A 23,323-nucleotide genomic window follows, 5' to 3' on the forward strand; every position below is an offset into this window, starting at 1 on the left:
CTTTCAAGCTAAAACCATACAGGTACCCCCATTCTCAGAAGGATGAAATCGAAAGGCAAGTCACAGAGATGTTAAACCATGGAATTGCAAGGCACAGCAACAGTCCATTCGCATCACCAGTCCTTCTAGTCAAGAAGAAAGAGGGGACTTGGCGATTCTGTGTTGACTACAGGAAACTCAATGAGATCACCATCAAAGACTGTTACCCCATTCCAAATGTGGATGAACTCTTGAATGAATTAGCTGGATCCAAGTTCAAGACTAAGCTGGACCTGACAGCAGGCTATCACCAGATAAGGGTCAAGCCTCAAGATGTGTACAAAACAGCATTTCAGACCCATTGTGGACACTACGAATTCTTAGTCATGCCTTTTGGACTGACTAACGCACCTGCAACTTTTCAGTCCTTGATGAATCAAGTGTTTCAACCATATTTGAGGAAGTTTGTTCTAGTTTTTTTTGATGATATACTGATATACAGTAAGATATGGGAATCACACCTGCAACACCTGGGGAATAGTACTGAAGGTGCTTAGGGAAAACCAGTTGTTTGTAAAGAAGTCCAAGTGCTCATTTGCACAAACTCGAGTGGAATACTTGGGACATACCATTGCAGAAGAAGGAGTTAGTATGGACTCTTCCAAGGTTGACAGCATTCTAACATGGCCAACACCTAAGTCAGTGAAGGAGTTGAGAGGATTCTTGGGGCTCACGGGCTACTACAGAAGATTTATTAAGAACTATGGCATCTTGTGTAAACCAATGATAGATCTGCTTAAGAAGGATGCATTTACCTGGACTGACTCAGCTCAGCAAGCATTTGATCTACTCAAGAAGGTAATGACATCAGCTCCAGTCCTTAAGTTGCCTGACTTTAAGCAACCATTCGTGGTGGAGACTGATGCAAGTGGAGGAGGCATTGGAGCTGTACTCATGCAGGAGGGGCATCCCATAGCTTTCCTTAGCAAATCATTGAGTCCAAGGAACTTGGGGTTGTCTGCATATGAAAAGGAGCTACTAGCACTAGTGATGGCAGTGACAAAGTGGAGGCATTACCTAGTAGGCTATCATTTTATAATACGGACTGACCATCAGTCTTTAAAGTATTTGCTGGATCAGAAATTAACAACAGCAATACAACATAAGTGGTTGACTAAACTACTTGGGCTGGACTATGAAATTCAGTACAAGCGAGGCAGTGAGAACTTAGTGGCTGATGCTCTTTCCAGGAGAGCTGATGAGACAGGAGAGGGGGAACAAATGACAGGAGTTTGTTTGGCTATATCTTTTGTTAGGCCAGCTTGGATGGCAGAATTGGTCAGGAGCTATGAACAAGATTCGCAGTGCCAGGAGCTGATTGCTAGAATTATCCTGCAACCTGAGTACCCAGATCTGTATGAACTCACTGATGGTATTCTCAGATATAAAGGGAAACTTTATGTTGGCTCAAGCAATGGAGTTAGAAGACAGATCATGGAAGCCTTGCACTCCTCTTCTGTGGGAGGTCATTCAGGGCAAAGAGGGAGTTGGCACAGAATCAGTAGCATATTCTATTGGCCTGAGATGAAGCAGGAGGTTAGGAGGTTTGTGCAAGCCTGTGATAGTTGCCAAAGGAATAAAGCTGAACATGTTCAACATCCTGGACTTTTGCAGCCATTACCTATACCTAGACAAGCGTGGACACACATCTCTATGGATTTCATAGAGAGACTTCCAATTTCACAGAACCTTGACACCATTCTGGTAGTGGTGGATCGATTCACCAAGTACAGTCATTTCCTACCACTTGCTCATCCTTTCTCTACCAAGCAAGTTGCTCAGGTTTTCATGGATCAGGTGTATAAGCTTCATGGTCTGCCTGAAACTATAGTTACGGATAGGGACAAAGTCTTTACTAGCAATTTTTGGAAGGAACTATTTCGACTGATTGGGGTGAGTTTATGCTATAGCTCTACGTATCATCCAGAAACAGATGGCCAGAGCGAAAGGGTGAATCAGTGTGTGGAAGCTTATCTGAGGTGTATGACTGGAGAATTTCCAAATCAGTGGAGCAAGTGGCTTCCCTTAGCAGAATGGTGGTACAATTCTGCATACCATTCAAGCTTAGAGACGACCCCTTTTGAAGCCCTCTATGGCTATAAGGCTTTACCCTTTCCAATGGGACCCTACCATGATTCTATCATTCCTGCAGCAACTCAAGTGATTCAGGAAAAGGTAAGAATCTCTGCCAGTATCAGGGAGCATCTACTGAAGGCTCAGCAGAGAATGAAATATTTCGCAGATCGACACAGGACAGAGAGGAGTTTTGAAGTAGGAGAATTAGTGTTTCTCAAGTTGCAGCCTTACAGGCAGCAGACCATAGCTATTAGAAAGAATCTCAAGCTTGCAGCAAAGTTCTACGGGCCTTTTGAAGTGGAAAAGAAGATTGGTGAGGTCGCCTACAAACTTAAATTGCCTCCTACAGCTAGGATACATCCAGTGTTTCACGTATCCTTACTTAAGAAAAGGATTGGACCTCCACAGCAGACCTCCACTACTCTACCAGAATTTGATTTGCAGGATCAGTGTCCTTTAGTACCAAAAATGGTCTTGAAGAGGAGAGCTATTCTCAGGAAAAGTATACCAGTGGTGCAGTACTTGATCAAGTGGCAGCAATTGGAGTATGATGAAGCATCATGGGAAGACAAGGACTTCATAGAACAACAATTTCCAGAATTTGAGACTTGCGGACAAGTCTAAACCAAAGAGGAAGGGATTGTCAGGAAGCTGAAGGAAGACGTCGTCGTTTGGGCCAAAGGTTATGAAATGACAGAAAACGGTGTCGTTAGACTTAAGTAGTTAGTTAGAGTAGTTAGTTAGTAATCTGGACAGGTTATAAATAAGAGAGCTCGTGATTGGCTGGGGCATGGATTTTGTAACTACTTTCTATTAATGAAAACACATTTTCTCTCTCTTCTCTCAATTCTCTCTGAATCTTTCCCTCTTTCTAATTTCCCTCCCAATCAGTCCAAAATCTCTTCAACCAGGTCCTGACACAAAACCTTCACAATCAACGGATTATATCAAACTCTACTAGACCATTATAGACAAGAACCCACCCCACTTACTTATTCTTTACCACCTAACTCACTTTATCACCTCACTTCCCAATCAACGGATTAGCTTATATGGACAGAAGAATCCACCCCACTTCTTTATCCTAATCACTCAATGATTGATCACATTCCACCATAATCACTCATTTTCAAAACCTTCCCAATCCACAGATTAGATCATAGTCTATACTTGACCCTCGCACACTAATGCACCTCACTCTCACTTATTTATCCTTTCACCACCAATAAATGGGATTAGATTGTAGTCTTCCACCCTTGCAAGAACACACTAGACCCTTACACACATTAATACACGTAGCATTGAGAGAACTAGGAAGCTTCGTGTTTGGATAGAATATCATTTGAAATAATTATTATAACACTTTTCATAATATGATGTATGTGAAATAAAAACGTAGTTGATAATATAAAAAAGTGTATTGAAAAATATATTTACGGTACAAGCGAAATACTATTTATTTTCTTTTACTTTTCTAGACCCAAGAGAACTAGAACTTAGTCTCTGCTTTTAAACGAAGCATTCAAGAATCAAGAACGAGAACCCACCGCCTCTCGATGATCATCTCCAATCATTATTGCTTTTCTTCATGAGCTCCTAAAATTGTCTTCAAAATCTTTCCAATGCCTTAGTTCTAGGATTCCAAGCCCTATGAAAACGAAGAAAAGCAGGGAAAAAGAAAAGGGAGCAAAAACAGAGAAGAAAAACGAGGGAAAAAAGAGGACAGTAAGAAACAGCTAAGGTGCCGAGGAGCAGGGAAGTGAGCCTCCGGTACCGTTTCCTCTGCCGCCGCTGGAGCCCACCACCATTGAAGTTCACCGAGATAAGCACTGTAAGCTCTCTTTTTCTTCCTTACTCTTCGAGTTTCGGCTTCAGATTTTTGAAGCTCTTATTGCTCATTTTTCTGATAGTGTTCTTTCTTAGTTGCCTATAGCTTTATATGTGATTTCGTGATTGTGTATGCTTTTAATGTTGATTGGACTGAAAATTGCTGAGCTAAAAAAAAATTCTGGGCCCTTATCTAACAAAACAGGAGGAGGAATTTCCTTCAACTTTCAGATGCATATCACCTGTTTGAAAAAATGCCCAAACAAAATTTGAACAAAAAGGACAAATGATCTACGTTTGTGCGTTTGAGGAAGGTGAAATTCCAGCAAGTACAATGCTTGCCGTAAGATAATCGTTAATTTTCCGGGCAGAAGGGAAACTTTTGAGAGATTTTGACGCGCGGGTTTTCTTTTTTTTTTTTTGTACTTCTTCTGTTTGTATGAATTCGAGTTTTATTATGTGAAAGAAGCAGCAGCCGTCTGCAGTTCTCATCGATTGGAGAAGACGACCCAATTCCAGAAATCGCAATTTTAGTCCTTCAATTTTTATCTTGTAATATATTCCCCAAAGTTTTAAGACTTTGTAATTTGACCACGAAAACCTTGCTTTTATACCTTCAATTAGGTCCTAGGAGATTAGTTCAATTAGCTTTTTCATTTGTCAAGTTAAGTTGTACTTAATTTTATTTTCCTAGTTAGTTTTTATTTTGTCGCGTGAGATCGAGTGGGCCTTGAGCATGTTGTTTCATGGCTTTTCCAACGGAAAGCCTTGGAATTAATCATTTGTTATGAAATAATTATAAGATGTGGATGTCCGTTGATATTCTCAAGATCTGGATGTCCGTTGATATTCTCAAGAAGGATTATAAGACGTGGATGTCCGTTTGTATTCTCAAGATGATAGATACATGTATTCTCCCTATATTCATTAGTACATTGGATGAACCCATTTATGGATGTACTTGAAGTACTAAATTCATGTATTAGTATTTAATAGGGTTCATGTACCTTTGATCTTGGATCACCTATATATATGAGTGAATCCTACTTCTTTTGTAACCTGGAAGTACTTTGATCGGTGAATAGAATAATATTATAGTTCTTCTCTCTCTCTGCTTCTTACTCTACTATTCCAATCCCTATTTTTGATAGTTTATTTTATTAGTTTCACAACATCATTTTATTTTGTTTCACTCTTTATGTGTTATGTATAATTCTTATTTGTTTAGGTAATTTGTGTTAATTAATTACATGTTATGTGTTTAGCAATAGATTAACTCATTTTAACCTTAAAATTATGAGAATAAAATTTAACTCGCAATCTGTTTTATCGAGGGTGGTGGGTGCTTGAGAGTAAAAGCGTGATCTTTCCCATTCATAAATGTAGCTTCCTAAGTTATTTCTCTAATTTTAAAAGACCTGGAGTTATATAACTAAAGGGTTTTAATTTGTGTTTCGAAAATAAAAAATTACTCTTTTTAGGTGACTCAATAATCTAAATTCTAACAAGTGGTGATTCCAAATTTTTCAAAAAAATCCTTTTTTAAGATTCTAGTGGGTTCAAATCCGTCACTTTTGTCAAGTCCCATTGTAGGTTCTTTTTACTTTTCTTTTTATATTTTTGAAAAAACCCAATGACAACAAAATTCATTTTTTATTTTTATTTTTTATTTCTATTTTTAAAAAATGGGGTTCAACACTAATAGTACCTATCCCTAACTTAATTTGTGCAGTGAGAATTAAAACTAATCTCAATATTATCACGCATGAAGAGAAATATCTTTTGACGTAAAATTTTCCTTTAGCCTAAATAAATCGCTTATGCTAACTAAATCAAAATGGCTATATAGCTTAACCTACTAAATAAGAAATATCGCCAAATCAAATTACATAGGGAAATATTATTTGCACTCCTATTATTTCATTTTCATCTTGATGAGGTCATATTATTCCTGTCCTAATTTCTTCTCATATCCTATCTTGTGTTCACATGCAAGGAAGTTGGATACAATTGTCATACGAGTCAAAAAGGTTAAAAAACATTAACTTTTACTTCTCTTTTTCTAAATCTGTATAACTATTTTTAATTTATTTTTTATATTCTTATTTCAATTTTGCAAATTTTTTATTACAATTGAGGTTCTATTGCATCGTCTGGATGCTAGATGCTGTTATTATTTTGTTGAAATACATTACTCCCTCGGTCCCATATATTTAATTATGTTTGAGGATACGTATTTTTTTATGTATAGTACATTTCACCAAAGAGTTTTTCCTTTTGTTTCACTTTTGCCCTTAATTATGTGCTGGTCAAAATAAATTTTTTTTTTATTACAATTGAGGTTCTAATGGATCATCTGGTTACTAGATGCTGTTATAATTTTGTTGAAATATACTACTCCCTCCGTCCTATATATTTAGTTATGTTTGAGGATACGTATTTTTTATGTATAGTACATTCCACCAAAGAGTTTTTCCTTTTGTTTCACTTTTATCCTTAATTATGTGTTGGTCAAAGTAAAAAGTAAAAGTAGAAAGCAATTCCCTTACATTTGTTTTTATGTATCATTAATGAAGGGCATAAGGGAAATTTCAGAGTATAAATTAGTTAGAAATGTCAAACATAACAAATATTTTGGAATAGCCAAAAAAGGAATTTATGACACCTTTCACTGGGAGCGAGAAGTAAAAGTTTCACTCCCTCTATGGTGGTTATATGAGCTATTCTTAGTAGATTTTTTGAAGTATTAGTGTCTTATATATGAGACATTGTAGTTATACTCAGTTTTGGTTATCTTTGATGTTTAGGATTTATTTATTTATTTTGGGTTTGAGTTTGGAATTTGCTCATATTACATTGTTAGATTGATCGTGAAGTTTTGTAGAAAAAAAATAATACATATTAGTGACAATTTTAAATTAATCATTTTAATGTGTAATGGAATGATTAATTGGTTTTAGAATGTAAGAGAAAATCTAATAAAGTTAACTCATAGGCAAAGAGATGAAATTAGGGAGGGGGTAATATGGTCTCCTCAAAATAAAATAGGATAGTGGGAGTGCAAATAATATATGAGGAATGTAAATAACATTACCCATTATATATTACATTAAGATTTTGACATTACTAGCTTGCCACTATAACCGACTATTCATTCCGTCCTAAATTCATAATCATACACAAAAATACACCTAAATTTTTGCAAATGAGCACTAAAGAATAATTTGTGAATTTCATTCAGAGTGCAAACTCATTCTCTTGATTTACAACCATTCACTAGCAATTTTTTACTCAAAACTTTCAATACTTACATCCGCTTATTAGAATTTTTTTGTTATCTTTTAAATCTTTTAATCTAGTTTGATTGTTAGATAAAAGGTCGTTTTCTTATTGCTAGTGGCATTAGCCTATTGTACCAAGGGGTTTGATCCCATTCCCAAGGACATCGATTTTATCTTCTTTGGAAGAGGCTTAGTCAACATACACAATAATGATGGTGCCATCAATCAATATTTGTTTATTTTTTGGGGATAGAATTCAATATTTTTTTTAGTGTATTCATATTTTAGACTTATATATTGAATTTATCATTATAAACTTTGTTCAATGCTCTAAACATAATAGCTTCCCTATGGAATGCAAAGAACGGGTTGTACCTACCACGACTTGATATCAAAAAATAAAGGCCTTCTATCATTCTACTTCATTCAGAGCTGCAAGTTAAGCTGCTATAGGTTTACCTTCCATGGTAGAATGAGCAACGAAAAAGATTCCATTTAAGAACTTCTCTTTCCCTTTATGTAGGCCTGATACCTCGTTTTCAAAAAAAAAAAAAAAGGATTTGTAATTTGATTTAAATCAGTTAAAGTCCAATTTTCTTATAATTGACTTTTTCATATATTTCATTTGGTATCCTTCTTTAGAAAGGCGATCACTAAAGTACAATTTAAAAAGATCGAATTCCCGATCCATGGAAATAGAATGAGTACATTAACATTTTTATAATTTGAAAGGAAAAAATCAATGGAGATAGAACTTCAGTTCCTCTCAATTCCATCCATCAAGATTTAAAAGAAAATAATATCACTGGAATGGACTAGGGGCAGGTACATTGGAATTTTGTTACATTCACAAATTATAGATGAAAAAAAGTACAATAACTGTACCTGATTGTACCTAACTCAACCATATTTGTCCCCCACCCCCTACCCCGTAAAATTGGGTCATGTATTTCATACTTTTAGATCCGGTCCAACTCACCCAAAAAAAAAATATTATGCTGTTTGTATTTATTTGGAAGAATTGTGAGGAGAGGGATGAGTTGAGTGGTATTGGGAAGGAATATAAGTGAAAAGTGTCGAGTTCAAAACATACCACTCACGCCAAAAAAAAAAACTGGAAGAATTGAAAATAAACAAGTAGGAGGTATCTAAAATTTTGGAAACTCCAAGCCCATAAAATAGTTTTGATGGACCCAAATTGATAATCAATCACAAACCCATAGAAAAATATTCAAGGTAAATGATCAAAGAGGCAAGGGAATTTTTTTATCGATCAAGCGAGACTCTTGACTACACACAATGAAAAGTACGACGGAAATTACTACTTACAAAAAGTCAAAACACAAATAGAGATGCCACTGATTTGTACTACTTCGACTCATGTATTGCGACTCTCGGTCCTTACACACACACACACACATACAACACGGATACAGGGCCGTCCCTGAACGATCCCCTCACAAACACAACCGTGAGGACTAGAAATAACCACGTCGACTAGTTTTGGGAAGGTGAAAAAATGACGTCACATAAATTAGTAATGGAAAAAAAATTTGACGCTTCTGACAGACCTCGTCATGAAGCATTAGCTCCGTTCCACAAAATCCCGCTCAAATGAATCATCAAACAAAAAGTTCATTTGCTTTCCCTCCACAATAATTGCCAATTTTCATTCATCCATAACACCAGAAAATGGAAGCAAACAGAGAATATAAGAAAGTGGTTGGAGGCAAAATAAGAAAGTGGTTGAAGGCAGACTAGGTATAAGGGAAAGCAGGGAAAATACAATTGCACTAAGGTATATTACAGCAAGAAAAAGGAAGAAGTAGCGACAGAAGAGCAGAGTTTCGCATTCGGAGAAGAGATAAAGCAGGAAACATCCAGGTAATAAAACAATAATGGTATTACATAACTTTTGAAATTTGACAAGGTCATGAAGCGATGTGAGTAGTTGTCATTGTTGGACAATGTTGTGAATGAATTGGTCAATTGATTTTTAATGGTTTTGATGGAACAGACTGTCCACTAGTCTCAAGTAGAAGAATGTAGGTATTTTGGTGACCAACATAGGGGAGGATAGGTGAGGAAAATTTAGTGCGCCAAGTGTTTGTAAAATCGTGTGAATGGGTTGGAAAATTGCTTGGGTAATAATATAACAAGGGTACTGGTTGTTTTATGAATTTCTTATAGATTTTGTTGATTAGCAGTGCTTGCGTGCAGATTATACTTTATGTGTGGTTTGTACATACTATTCATGGCAACATACAAAGCGAAAGAAAAAGCATTACAAAGATAATTTCCTTAAAAATGCCTCTTACAGCATGTTATATAAGAGACATTTCACATGAATAAATAATGACGCGGAGTAAAATTATTATGCGGAATAAAATAACATGACACTTAGATTGGTAGACGCATTGCAGAGAAAAAAGTTATAAGTTTTTTTAGCTAGTAGGGTTGGTCACCATGTTGAATAACTGTTACATGCAGTTAGTCAACAGTTACAGTAGAAGAATTGATATGTAATATTGCGTGAGCATACTGTAAAATTGCTACCTATTATTTGTTAGTTAACTTGTATTTGCATAATCACAGGATAAATAGAAGAAGGGGTTAATTGTTTGAAACTTGATAGTTAGGGCAGCAGACGACAATCTGAACAGGGTAGATAGAATGAATAACATAGTTTTTAACTTGGCACACTCAATGTGGAAAAAGGTTACAAGTTTTACTTTGCTAGTGTGCGTGGACATGAAGTTGAATAACTGTAACATACAGTGAGTTAGCAATTACAATATAAGAACTGCTTTGTAAAATTTCGTGAATATAACTGTGAAATTGATACCTCCTGATTGTTACATTAACTCATATTTATAGAGTAGGACAAGAAATAGAAGAAGAAGTTAATTCCATCAAACTTGATAAATGAGTGAGAGTAGATTGTAAGTGGAATTGGTGAGACAGAATAATTAACCTACTGTTAATTTTGACAAACAGAGTGTGAAAAATAAGTTACAAGTTTTCATAACTATTGTTACTAAGATTTGAAAGTGATATATTATTTATGTTAGTACTTTGTAATGCATTAAGAATAAATGGGGAAAGCATAATGGAACTGAAGTGCAATTGTCTGTGTAAAACTTCAATTTAAATGGACAGATACTCTGAAAGGGATGCATTGGAGATTAAGAATCTTGGGGCTTATGGAAAAGGAAAGTTGGTAACATGTTATTTATTGTTTACCTCATTCCATATAAAAAGTATTGGTGTATGTATTACGTGGCTTTGTTATTGAAATGGTTGGTTTAATTTGATGTTAAAGGTTGGACGACATGATCCGGACGAGAATAATATGGTGCGTGGCGTACTGAATTATCCCTGATTTGGTAGGGATGATGATGAATAGCGGGCATGCCGATATCGGTATAAATGGGCCTGTTCCATGGTTAACGAAATTTATTGTTTGGTTTGACGTAATTACTGCATATTATTGTCAACATTATGGGTCATTGATAGGTCTATCAACTTGTAACTACATACAGTTACAGTTAATATATGAAACCAATCCCAATATTGCATTGAACAAATAAGTTATCTTGAATTAAATCACATGCATGTGAATACATAAATGTAGTGATCTTTTGGATAATCATATTATAAATAAATGAAAATTCTCACTGATATCTTCAATATATCATAAATCCCGACTATTCGCATCCCCCATGTCTTGCCTTTCGCCATCCAAACTTATCCCAGTAGTACTCGAGATATCGATTTATTATAAAGGTATCACTCCTTGGTACTCGGGTACAAGAATCAAAAAATATGATCATTTTCCACCCGAGTTAGCTACGCTCAAGAGAAAATCAACCACTTTTGAGATTCCTACCCAACATACATATCTAAGATCCCCAACCATAGACATTTGTTTCACACTTAACAAGCCAATCCCTACAGTCCGAGAACCTTCTCCCGGCACGAGCTCGATAGGAGCTCTGATACCATCTGTGACGGCCCCACCTCCTCCTAAGGCGTACCAAACCTGAAATTATCAGGTTGATTCCTGACACACATATATATCATGGCCTGACTACTACTAGTACCAGTACAACTTGAAATTGAACTCTACTTCGCCCCACCATATTAACCAAACAAAATTCCTAGTACTAGAAACTAGTAGCACTAGCTTGGTTTAATAATTTCCTACAAGTTTTCTCAAAAACTAGTGGAACAGAAAAAGGATTGAAAAAAACAAAAAAACAAAAAAAAATCGGAATTCTTTTCCCGCGAACTTCAACTAACTTCATATAAAAGACCAAATGTCCATTCAATTCCCAAGTATTGATAAACCACAAAGACAACAATCCATCTAAAAACGTCAAAAAACTTTTTGTGGATACAATCTTCTCCCGTTCGTGGATACAATCTTCTTCATCTTCTTTTTGTCTTCATACTTTCTTTGGATACAGTCAAAAAACTTTTTGTGGATACAATCTTCTCCCGTTTGTGGATACAATCTTCTTCATCATCTTTTTGTCTTCATACTTTCTTTTTGTTATTTTCTTTGGTCTTCTTTCTTTCAAAGGCACAATATCCACTAGCAAATGTATATTATATTTGTAAGCATGCATTAGAAAAGTCAAATTCATCATCTCAAGGACTCATAAGAGACCGACGGCATGTGGAGACTGGAGACTTTAGAGCAGGTGTTGCTATAAATTTCAAGATTTGTTTATGGCATTGGGAAAATATTCTGCTCCATTGGGTTTTTCCGCATAAAGGGGGCTCTTGGATTATTGACGTTAATAGCAGATACAGATTCAAAACCTGAGGCAAGTTTATCTTTCATTCAGTTTTGCTTATTTATTTTGTATCTGGAGAAGTTAGTAGTGATATGTTGCTGTTATCTATAGAATCCCAAGTTTGCAATGAGCTGTTATATTGGTTCATCTACAAACTTGATTTTAACTAGTAAGAACCAAAGGATGAACACTTTTCTCTTATACTGTGTTCTCAATGTAGTGTCATTTCCTTGCAATTTTCTACTTTGTGGATTGTGAATTGGATTTAGGTGTTCTATTCCTTCAATTTAAAAGTACTTGAGCTTTTGTTTTTTAAATTAAAGTCTGGTTGGAATGTTGTGAAATGCGGTAAAGTTTCCCTTGTGTAATTTTATAGAAAAATGTCTTACTTTAGGTATTAAATCTTCATTATATTCAAACTTTGCTGACTTTCTTGATTTCATTATTTTGGGCTTGGGAGAGTTGGGAGGGGGTAGGCAAATTTTTCTTTGAGAAAATATTCTCAACTAGCTTATTTCTTTACAATTCTTGCATTTTCTACTACACAGGTAGGTTTCCCTTTAATTCTGTTTGGTTTTGATTTTCACTCCCAATTCTGCAAATCACATTCGAGAGGTAAGCCTTAGGAGGACTATTTTGTAAGATAAATGCTGCTCCTTGGTTTGGCCTTAATATTTTGGGCTCTGAAAACTGGACACTGTAGGTGTTGGCACTTGGGATCCTCGGCGATATATTTTCTATGCCAATTCAATGTCACCGCTAATATTTCGCCAAGTGTCTTATTATTATTTACACTTTAATTTTTTAATAATTCAAATTGGTTTGATTTAACACAAGTTTTTTCTACCCTTTAAACTTTTTAACCAAAATTAACCGACCGGTCTAATTCATATACCAATACTTTCATCAATGATTGCCTTCAAACTCTCCAATCCACTCCGATGAGGTCCACACTTCAATGTCGTCGTCCTTTTGATTCCTCCACCAGCTTCGCCATTCCACGTGGCATCATCTTCACTGCCGATTGCCTCACCGTCAAAGCCCTTTTCTTTCGAGCTCTCCACTGGAGGCAATTTCATGTACTTCATGGCTGAGTTCTAGAAGGGGGAAGAAGATTACGATAGCAAAAGGGCTTAATTTCTGCCTTTCCAATGTAATTTTGGCTTTGCCCTTCTACTTGTGGACTGGTCCTAGTATTCACCAAACGTTCTTCCTCACGACAACGCCGTCTACAGAGCTCTCCTTTGCTCCAACTCTGGCCTCTGTAACTTTTCCTATTGCTGATTTCCTTCCCAGGTTCTTGTTCATTCTTTTCTGCCATTTTCCCCACTTTTTTATGTGCCCATTTTCTTGCAGATGACCCTTTCGGCGATCCAAAGGTTGTAAATTTACAATCCAATGCCAATCCAAAGTTTCTATCAAGTTTACATAAAAATTGAATCTTCAATGTTATAATCGAACCTGAAATATCTGAAACTGGTGGGCCTCCACTAATTCTTCTGACGCTATGAAGAAGAAAGAGAGGGAGAAGCTTTTACTGCTTTCCCTTTGGCCTCCGTTTGGCCTTTGCCCTTCTCTCTCGGAAATGGAGTGGCGGTAAGCAAATGTCAGAGGGGACTCGCAGACGTCGGCGTTTAGTGACTCTTTTGGATCATATTCCAGTGCCCAAGATTTTATACATCATCGGCCTTTGCCCCTCGGAAGTTTCTAACCTTGATGGAAATGATGAGAAGTTTTATAGGACTTTTTCTGTAGCAATTTGCTTGGTACTTGTGTTTGTGGTCCACGTACTTTTCTGTTTGTGGAATGCTGCAACAGAGGCCCATAAATTAATGGTGTGATTAACACAAAATAGTGCAGATAAATTACCTAGAATTGTTGATGTTCGCTCCGGCAACCGTTCTTGACTCTAATATAGTGTAGAATCTCGTTCAGGGTTTGGAGGCAATTTTGTTTAGGATTTTCTGTGGTTAACTCAAAAGTATTGGTATATGAATTAGATCAGTCAGTTAATTTTGGTTCAAAGGTTTAAAGGGTAGAGAAAACTTGTGTTAAACCAAACCAATTTGAATTATTAGAAAATTAAAGTGCACATAATAATAGGACACTTGGCGCAATATTAGTGGTGGCATTGGATTGGCATAGAAAATATGTCACCGAGGATCTCAAGTGGGTGTTGGAGAGGCAGCTATGAAGAAGTGGGTTTGTAATTCTATTTTGGACTAGTTGGGTTTAGCAACTCAAGAGGGATAACTTTGAGTGGAAGCCATTAAAGAAACCTTAGGCTGAGCTTTGCTTTGATTGATTTGATATGTTCTTGTTGACATCCATAGTCACTGTTCTAAATCTATGCTTGATTGATTTCCTGAAGTTTTTTTGGTTTTCTTGATGACAGATCATTTACAGATTATTGAAGCTGATATAGATAGTCAGTCCTGTGAAAAAGGCAAAGGGTCTCCTGGAAATCTCCCTTGTGATTTGGTATGTGTTATTCTTGGCTTTTCTCAGAAACGGAATGGTCTAACAAATTATTTTGCATTAAGGTTGCATGTTTTACATCTGTGGCTTATATTGAAACTTATCAATGACTTGGGACTTTTTATTTACCTTCTCAGTTAAATGAGTCGCATCTAATTTGCATGTGTAGCTGCACACATCTGCACTGAACTTAACTTTTTGGTGGCATCATCGTCATTTTTCTGGGAATATTTTTTTTAGATGTTTTTCTTTCTAGTTTTGCAATATTTACATACTTTTGCATCTAGTTTTGCAATATGTAATACATACTTTTGCATCTCTGAAAGCTAATTTTACTCTCTTCTTTGTAATTGCTTTATTTTTCTTATCTTTGTGCAATATTTTCTTATCTCTGTGCAGTGACTCCTGACTTATCAATGGAAGAGAAGTGTGGAATTGCGAATGACATCACTGAAGTAATTATTTTTCTTGTAAACCTTTTGTTATTGATTGGTTATTTTCTGAAGGCAGGTAAGAAAGCATGATTGTTGTTTGCTATATTTACTGTTTACAGCTCATAGGGAATACCCCAATGGTATATCTCAAGAATGTTGTGGATGGTTGTGCTGCACGTATTGCTGCCAAATTGGAGGCTATGAATCCCTGCTCAAGTGTAAAAGACAGGTAAAAATGTTCCACTTATAACCGGTTCTTCTTCTGAAAAATTTTTCTCACTGTATTGTCCCAGTGGTTCCACGTCTTGTTTCCTGCATGCTGAGTACAGATGTCAATAGACCAAGTGAACATGTTATATCTCTCCTTACCTAAATGTAGGATCGCATACAGTATGATAAAAGATGCAGAAGAGAAGGGTCTAATTACCCCTGGCAAGGTTAGTTAAGTTTTTCCTACTCTCTTCTTTTAAGTTCACGTTTTACTTCTTGAAGACCATGAGTATAAATTTGCACTTGTATCCATCTTTATACTTTTCCACCAAAATTATATACTTTGTATGATGGATCTTTAAAAGATGAAACAATTACTGCGGAAGCTTTTTGTTTGTATTGTGTTACTGATGACAAAAAATTGGCCCTCTTTTCAAGAAAAACTACAAAGGTTATGGGCCCCATTTTTGGTCGTCCAACTTCACTAAAATTTTGTACTAACGATGTACTCTTGGTTTTGGATATGGACATTTGGTGGCTGAAGACGGTCCTTCTCGAGTTTACCAGCGGTAATACTGGCATTGGTCTTGCATTCATTGCAGCAACTAGGGGCTACAAACTTATCACAGTTATGCCACACACGCAAAGTCTCGAAAGAAGGATTATCCTCCGTGCTTTTGGAGCTGAGGTATTCATCACCGATGGAGCAAAAGGTATTGATGGACTTGTCAAGAAAGCCGAGGAAATAATGGAGGCAACACCAAATTGTTTTTTTCTCAAGCAATTTGAGAACCGTGCTAATCCAAAGGTACATTACATCCAGATAAAGTGCATACAGATGATCGCAACATGCCACTTAGCATTTCTCAATGTGTAGATACACTACGAAACCACTGGACCAGAGATATGGAAAAACACTGAAGGGAAAGTTGACGCCCTGGTTGCAGGGATTGGAACAGGGGGTACACTTACTGGTGCCGGAAAGTTTCTTAAGGAGAAAAATGCGGACATCAAAGTCAGATTCTTCTTCTTACTATTCTGATGCCCCTTTTGTCTATTTAATTATTCATTGTCGTTATTGTCTTGAGTAAACTATTGTTGACAGGTATATGGAATTGAACCTGCTGAAAGTGCAATACTGAGTGGAGAAAAACCAGGTGATTATATTCTAGATCTAGCTTTTCTCATCTTTTATGGTCTTTATTATGTTCAAGATTGTTTGTTCTTAGGCTTGTTTTACTGTTAGGTTAGGTGCATAATACACTCGAATAAATGACTTGGTGATAACATGTCCTTGTCGATCAAAGCCTCTCTACTAGATCACATTTCTCACTCTTTTTACCTATAATTAAATATAATCTTGTTATACAATTTGTTAATTGTGAAATGTCTCATTTTGCATCTAGTTCATAACTTTTTGATTATCCTAAGGCTGCTTGAGAAATATTAGTTTTATCTCAAATTAGTGTCTTGAATGTGTTTTAGAGTCCATGACTTGGATTTGAAAACTCATAAGCCCTCATGAGGTTCTCATCTCTTAAACTCAATTACAAGTATAATTGCAGACTATATATGGAAGTCGATAGTTCCCTTAAATTGAATTTTCCTTATGAGAATTGGAAAAAAATAGGCTGCAGTTTTCATATTTTTTGAGTCACATAAAATGAGAAATTTTTAATCTTAGTTCTTGAGCCACTTAATAGTAACAAGTTAATTTCATGATTGAATATGTATGTTTTTCATTCAAAGTTGCTCATCACTGAGAAAAACCTTTAATGATACCATATTTCATATACAGCGAGTTTTGAATTGTTTTCTACTGTCATTTTTGTTGTTCTGGAAGTAGGATTCAGAACCATTTTGATTTTTCTGCTATTCTGGCTTTATTTTCAAGTAGATCTGGTTAAAAGCTCATATTGATTTGATGGCTATGGCCTCGAGCTGTTCAAGCATACAATTGTATGGACCTAATTATTACAAAATTTAGGGGTAAAAATGAAAGAAAAATAATGTTTAGAGACCTATTTAAAATTAAAGTAGGGACCTAATTGAAAGGAACTAAAAGTTTTAGGGCCAGATTACAAATACGTAAAAGTATATGGACTGATCGGCCAATTCGTTTCTGGTCTTGCTAACCTAACAGGCCATTTGGGCCAATTTGGCCTTTTGTCTGGGTCAGAAGCTCCCTAAGCCCAATAAAAAATCCAAGGAAAATGTACTGTCCGATCCATAATCTTACCCCAAACAAACCCAACCAAAAGGGTAGGCTTTTACCTCCTAAGCCCAAGCCAAAAACCCAAATAAATAAATTAAAGCCTATTTGTAAAACCCAGCCAAAATGAACCAGACTTGTCTACCAAAACCCAACCAAATCAAACCACAACCCAAATCACTAACTATTTCACCAAAACCCAATAAGATAATAAATCCACTAAAACAAATTAAGGTATAATTACCCCAAATCACAGCAATAACATGCTTAGAAATGCACTTAAGATATGGAACAGAGGATGAAAACTCAATAGAGGCGTGACTGGTTCAATTACATAAGATTTTGGGCCATAGTGTAATTAGGAAAAAGTCCGGGAAAGCAATATATAATAGAAAATTAAAAAATACAGTAAAAATTTCATAAAAAATCTCATTTTTTATGCATTTTGATTTTTTGAGTTTGTTAAATTTTGTGTATTACTCAATTAATAGTTATTGGATTTTAACGAAACAAAAAAGAACTAAAATATGATGTTTATGAAGGAGAAATAGTAATATAATAAAAAGTGGGACAAAGAATGGCGCAGGGTGTGGGACAGAATTTTTGGAAAAAACACATGCAGAGGTTCGAGGCTTTCTTCTTCAACATTCTTCCTTCTGCAACTTTCTTTTCATTTCAACAAACACAGCTAATGCCCCCGAACCCAACATCAAAAACTTGGTTTTGTCAACCAGATCATGCAACGATATTATCAGTACTCAATCTTACTTGGTTCATGTCAAGATTACACCAAAATCAAAACCCTAGGAACACATCAAAGAGGGGACAACAAGAACAACAGTAGCCGACTTTTTGACAGGTTTAGTAAGGATCTGAACTCGTATAAAAGGAAAGGAACAAATAAATTTACCTCCTAATGTTCTATGATGCTGAATGAACGTGGAATGGTTGAAGAAAATGCGTCTGAAAGCGAGATTTTGCACCACCCAACTCCTACTGATGGGTCCAAGAGCTGGTGACGGGCAGTTTTTGAGCCGAAATTTGGGTCACCTAGAGGCAATATCTCGGGCAACTTTCTAAATGGAATCTCTTCTATGGTATGCCGGGATAGTGCAGATAAAAAGAAAACACCCAAAAGGGCAAAAATGAGATCAGATTTTGATCACCAAGTGAGCCAAACGATCAACCCTGGCTCATGTTCTTCCTCCAAAAAAATTTCTGCATTTTTTCTTCCTTTTTCTTTCTTTTTTTATCTCTCTTTTCTCTCTCTATCTACTCTTCCGCCGTCTCCCTCCTCTCTCTGCATTTAGGGCTGCGTTTGAATGCATTTATAGGAGACCAAGGTTGCTAAACCCTTATCTCAAGGGTTCATGTGCAAACTGATATTTGTTGGAGGTTTTGGAGCCCTTAGATCCATTTCTCTCTAGGTGTTTCATGATAAATCTCAAGGACTGAGGTGGCAAACGGTTGAAAAAAAAAAGAAAACAACAAAATGAGTGGAATGGGAGGCCAAAAATGGCCTCTGCAATTTTGCTTCTGTACTGTCCATGGCTTCTGGTACGAAGCCATGGTTGATGATTGCGCGCGTGCATTGAAGCAGCAAATTTTTTTTTTTAAAAAAATTGATCTTTTCTTTCTTCCCCCTTTTTTTTTGTTTTTCTTTCTTTTTTTTTTCCTTTTCTTTTTCTGATTTTTCTAAAATGATTTTTCTAAAGAAATAGAAATGAAACAAAAAATTAATAAAAATAAAAATTTAACTAAAATGAACAAAATAAAAATAAAATGAAGGAAAACAAGAAAAGAAAAAAATAAAATAAAATAGTGAAATTTTGGTATCTACAGGCTGGTAATGATCATATCACCCAGAACACAGAATAGATAAAGGGAGGGCAACCTTAACTTTGTGCTGCATCTTTTTCTTACACACCTGATTGATCTTGGATCTAACTTGGAACAGTTTTTTATTCTTAACGTCCTGTTACTTGATGCTCGATAAAGAGTTGGTTTAATATGCATAAAATCATTAACGGATGTCTAGAGTACTAATAAAGGCTACTCAAGCACCTAGTGAAAAGCTTTTTGTTTCACTATCTCTTCTTCCTATGATATGTGCCTGTTGATCTTTCTACATTTCACATCACTTCTTCAAGTGCTTCCTTTTGTTGTGTTGTAATCACACAATATAAGTGTTCTGTTTTGATGAATTGATGTTTACCTTTTTTATTGGTAATGCTGCTTTATCCTACTTTTCATTCTTTTTGGTTCTGATAATATTGTAAATAACAATTGTTGATTTGCAATGAGTCTAATGGAGCTCTTATCCTATTTTTGAGATAACTCATGTTTACCAGTTACAAATTTTTTGTATTGATCTGAAAGGTCCTCATAAAATTCAAGGAATTGGTACTGGCACCATCCCTCCAGTTTTAGACATTAATATACTTGATGAAGTTATTCAAGTAAGTAATTTGTATCTTTTTGTATCTCATGTTCGTGAAAGAAAATCATGCATGAAAGTGAAATAGAATCATGTATGAAATTTTATTTACTATATCCTTTCATCCATTTGTATTTTTGTCACAAAAGCACATTATACTTGCACTTTAGGAAGAAAAAGAAATGTGCATAAAACAGTCTAATGAAGATGGATAGTAAAGAGAAGACTTCCTTATCCAGATCTTGCTTTTTTATTCTAATGTATATCCTTGCTTTTTTTGTTTGTTTAATGGGAGTAGAGTGTAGAAAATGCTTTAGAAGTCATTATAAGTCTTTTCGTACAAATTCTACTTGTTCAGTATTTTTTGATCTTTTAGGCTCATTAAATCGTTGTTTAGCAGAAATTAGAGCTTTTTCAAATTGATTCTTGATATTTTATGCACTAATGTAGTAAAATTTGGATGTTCTAGTTCTATATATAGAAAACAAGAATAAAATATCTGAAGATTGTGCTTAAAGAAAGCTTTTGAGCCATGTCTGTAACGCATTGGCCTCAAGTATGAACTATTCTGTGTAGTTAATCTGCTCAAATGATTCTCCTTACAGTTTACCTTGTTTTGGAGTGCATCAAAAGCATTTTTAAGTATTTATTTTGGACTCATGAAACTGGTTGAATGACCATGCTATCCAGAATGGCTTTGATGAGTCATACCTTTGATCAAGTTCCTGGTTCATCCAGAATGAGTGTGGAAATCCCCCACTATCTGCTATCTTTTGTATATTGAAAAAGTTAGATTATATTGTTAGTTCCTTTTTGAGTTCAACATTTACCTAGACATTCGGCCCTTCTGACAAGATTCCGTGTCAGCTTTTGCTTTAAACTTTTGGTGCCATAGAATGAGAACATATGCTCAAATTCTGTTTGCTTTTCTGGTTTTTCTTTTACTATTTACATATATTGGCCCCTTGAAGGATCTTACATCAGTTCATCAAGTCTTGCTTATTTTTATCATGTATAATCAAGTTGATGTTCTCCAACAGCATTTATTCTCACTTGGTAGGCACATGCTATAACAGGACAAAAAGTCTAGAACCAACATAAAAGAAGACATCTTATATAGGACTAGTACAGAGCATTTTTGGCCCCCTAAATATTTTTCCTTAAGTTCTAGCAAAGCTTCTCCTTTTCATTGTAGAAGTTTTGCTTCAATGAATGGCATCATCTCTTTTGGTTATTTCAGTACATTGGTTCTAAATTTATCTTGTTGATGCTTTTCTTGAAAAGTATTTACTTAAGTCATTATCTGTTGAAAGACAGTCTTTGTTTTCAAAAGCTTAAAAATGCATTGGTGTGTCCAAGTAAAAAGTAGTCTAGGAAATATGTTTGCTAGGTGCATATGCTGGGATATTTTAGAGGCACATAAACATTTTCATTCCCATTTCCATTTAATGATTTCCTGTAACATAACTTTCTATTTGATGTCATATTTTGCTTCTTCTTTTCTCTTGGCCACTTTTAGATATCAAGTGATGAAGCTATTGAAACTTCAAAACTTCTTGCACTCAAGGAAGGTTTGCTGGTAAGTTGAAAGTTTTGAAGGCATCTCTAACCCTTCCTTCTCTGACCAACCACTACTGACATGTTTTTGCTTCAATATATATCACGTTGACTCTCGGGTTTGTAGGTGGGCATTTCTTCAGGTGCTGCTGCAGCTGCTGCGATAAAGTTAGGAAGAAGGCCTGAATATGCTGGAAAACTCATAGTAGTAAGTTGAACTTTTTCTTAGCTGATGCAGATGTTGCAGTTAATTTTTAACTGCTCAACTTCTTGAAAAGCTTTCCAAGTCAGATATCAATTATTACCCTGGTCATTCTATCGACTGCTTGAACACCCTTATGTCACAAAAATTAAGTTTCTAGTTTTCCTTGTTCTCCTGTTTTGGGTCTCATGACCAATCCATTATACTAAGGATACTTCATTTCGTTTTCCTAACGGCTGCCCATGCCTAAGATACTTAATTGTGATTCAAGCTGGAATTTTCACTTTAGGTAAATCTGCAACAATATTATGGATTTTTTTCCTTTATTATTTTTTTGGGGCGATAGGCTGAAAACTGTGGACAAGCTACAGATCTCTTGTTTCATTGACATGTTTTTTGAAATGTGATATCACCTATCAGTTCACGATTAGGTTATGTCTTTGTTATTAGAGGGTTGCGCCCATCTACTTATTTCTCTTGCTTTCAAGATTTTATTTTTCTGTGCTTCCTATTGTTAAAGCAGACAGGATATGTCAAAAAGGCAAGTGAAGAACAGCAGAATTACAGCCAAGGCCTAAACAGATATATGATGTTTTGGCTTTGGGCATAAACTTGAGCATGTATGGATTTCCAATGTCATCTGTCAACCCCAAAACCCCTATTAGATCCAATTCTCTCAGATACCTTCAAATGCTCCAAGCTATATCCATAAAAGAGTTGCAAATATATCAATCCTTTTACTTCTGTTTCAAATCCAGGTACGACAAGGAACACAAGATCCTTTAAGTCAGACTGAAGTGAGCGTTAGCAATCAAAGCAGTGATCAGAAATTGAGAAAAAAATTCCAAATAAAAAGACCAACAAGTTTTCCCTTTGGCTTGTATTCTGTTGCCCCTTAAAGGCTTTCACATTATGCTGGAAATTATAATCCACTTTAAGTTTGCTAAAGTGTATCCCACATTGAAAGTTTTATATTTTTCATGTAAACTGCAGATACAACCTATTTCAGGCATTACTCGGGTTGCGGTCCTTGACATTTTAGATTAGTCTAGGCAGCCTATCATAATAGTAGGCATTTTCTTGTTCTATACAGATGAATCTGACTTCCATCAGTTCCCCTTTTAATGAGATCTGTTTGTTCTTTCTTTTTAGGTAATCTTTCCCAGTGCTGGGGAGCGTTATATCTCTACAGAACTGTTTGACTCATTGCGGATAGAAGCAGCAAACCTGAATTTCGACTAAGTGCTCCACACTCGCACCTGCATTTTCAGAAACAGTTCACAGGACATTTGAGTGGTTTAAGGTGGCATTGTGATATATCTTTTTATTTACCTTTTTTGAAGCTCAGCCACAACTGTAGCTGTTGAGTACTTCTTTGATTAGTGGAAAGTGGCCTCTGCATACATGATATAGACACAGTTCCTCTTGTTGCAGAATTCTCTTCCACCTAGTTTGTCCTTTGTCATCATACTTTTGTGTTGTATTCTGAAGTTTTCCCTGAAGCCCTGTTCAACACCACTTTTGTTGAACATGTTAAATGACTTGCAAGCATCTTGATTAGTAATATTACTTGCTACTTGGTTATAAAGTTTGAGTCCTCTACAAATTTGACTGGAGATCGACACTTTCTCGCTCATATACTGCTTGTTTTGACATGATAATGACATTACCAGATATGGAAAAGATTATGTTGAAATGCTGGCTTTTTGTTCAAGTATATTCAAGGGGAATGGGGAATTTGTGTTGCCAATACAACTGCAACGAGACT

At 35.7% G+C, this 23,323-nt stretch overlaps 1 protein-coding gene across 4 annotated transcripts; it reads left to right on the plus strand.

Annotated features, from left to right (window-relative positions):
* The first annotated feature begins 11,777 nt into the window (after nucleotides 1-11,777).
* On the plus strand, nucleotides 11,778-23,171 carry LOC113760427 (cysteine synthase-like). 4 transcript variants are annotated; one of them, XM_027302994.1, is made up of 13 exons: nucleotides 13,113-13,289; nucleotides 13,382-13,404; nucleotides 14,421-14,506; nucleotides 14,903-14,958; nucleotides 15,057-15,166; nucleotides 15,317-15,374; nucleotides 15,692-15,955; nucleotides 16,025-16,162; nucleotides 16,253-16,304; nucleotides 19,739-19,818; nucleotides 21,316-21,375; nucleotides 21,481-21,561; nucleotides 22,708-23,171. In XM_027302994.1, exons 4-13 carry the CDS (start codon nucleotides 14,920-14,922, stop codon nucleotides 22,795-22,797), a joined length of 972 nt encoding a protein of 323 aa, XP_027158795.1. In that variant the 5' UTR covers nucleotides 13,113-13,289; nucleotides 13,382-13,404; nucleotides 14,421-14,506; nucleotides 14,903-14,919; the 3' UTR covers nucleotides 22,798-23,171. The 4 variants fall into 4 exon arrangements, with proteins under 4 accessions (XP_027158796.1, XP_027158797.1, XP_027158795.1 ...); XM_027302995.1 differs by lacking the exons at nucleotides 13,113-13,289; nucleotides 13,382-13,404 and adding an exon at nucleotides 11,778-11,929; XM_027302993.1 differs by lacking the exon at nucleotides 13,382-13,404 and having other exon boundaries at nucleotides 13,113-13,321.
* The last annotated feature ends 152 nt before the right edge of the window (nucleotides 23,172-23,323 follow it).

The sequence above is a fragment of the Coffea eugenioides genome, chromosome 2 (assembly GCF_003713205.1).
Source record: "Coffea eugenioides isolate CCC68of chromosome 2, Ceug_1.0, whole genome shotgun sequence".
Taxonomy (NCBI): Eukaryota; Viridiplantae; Streptophyta; class Magnoliopsida; order Gentianales; family Rubiaceae; genus Coffea; species Coffea eugenioides.

Coding starts and splice junctions, on each gene's coding strand:
- LOC113760427 (XM_027302995.1), top strand. CDS start 14,920: ATGGAAGAGAAGTGTGGAATTGCGAATGACATCACTGAA. Junction 14,959..15,056: donor TTGCGAATGACATCACTGAA/GTAATTATTTTT, acceptor TACTGTTTACAG/CTCATAGGGAATACCCCAAT. Junction 15,956..16,024: donor AGAACCGTGCTAATCCAAAG/GTACATTACATC, acceptor CTCAATGTGTAG/ATACACTACGAAACCACTGG.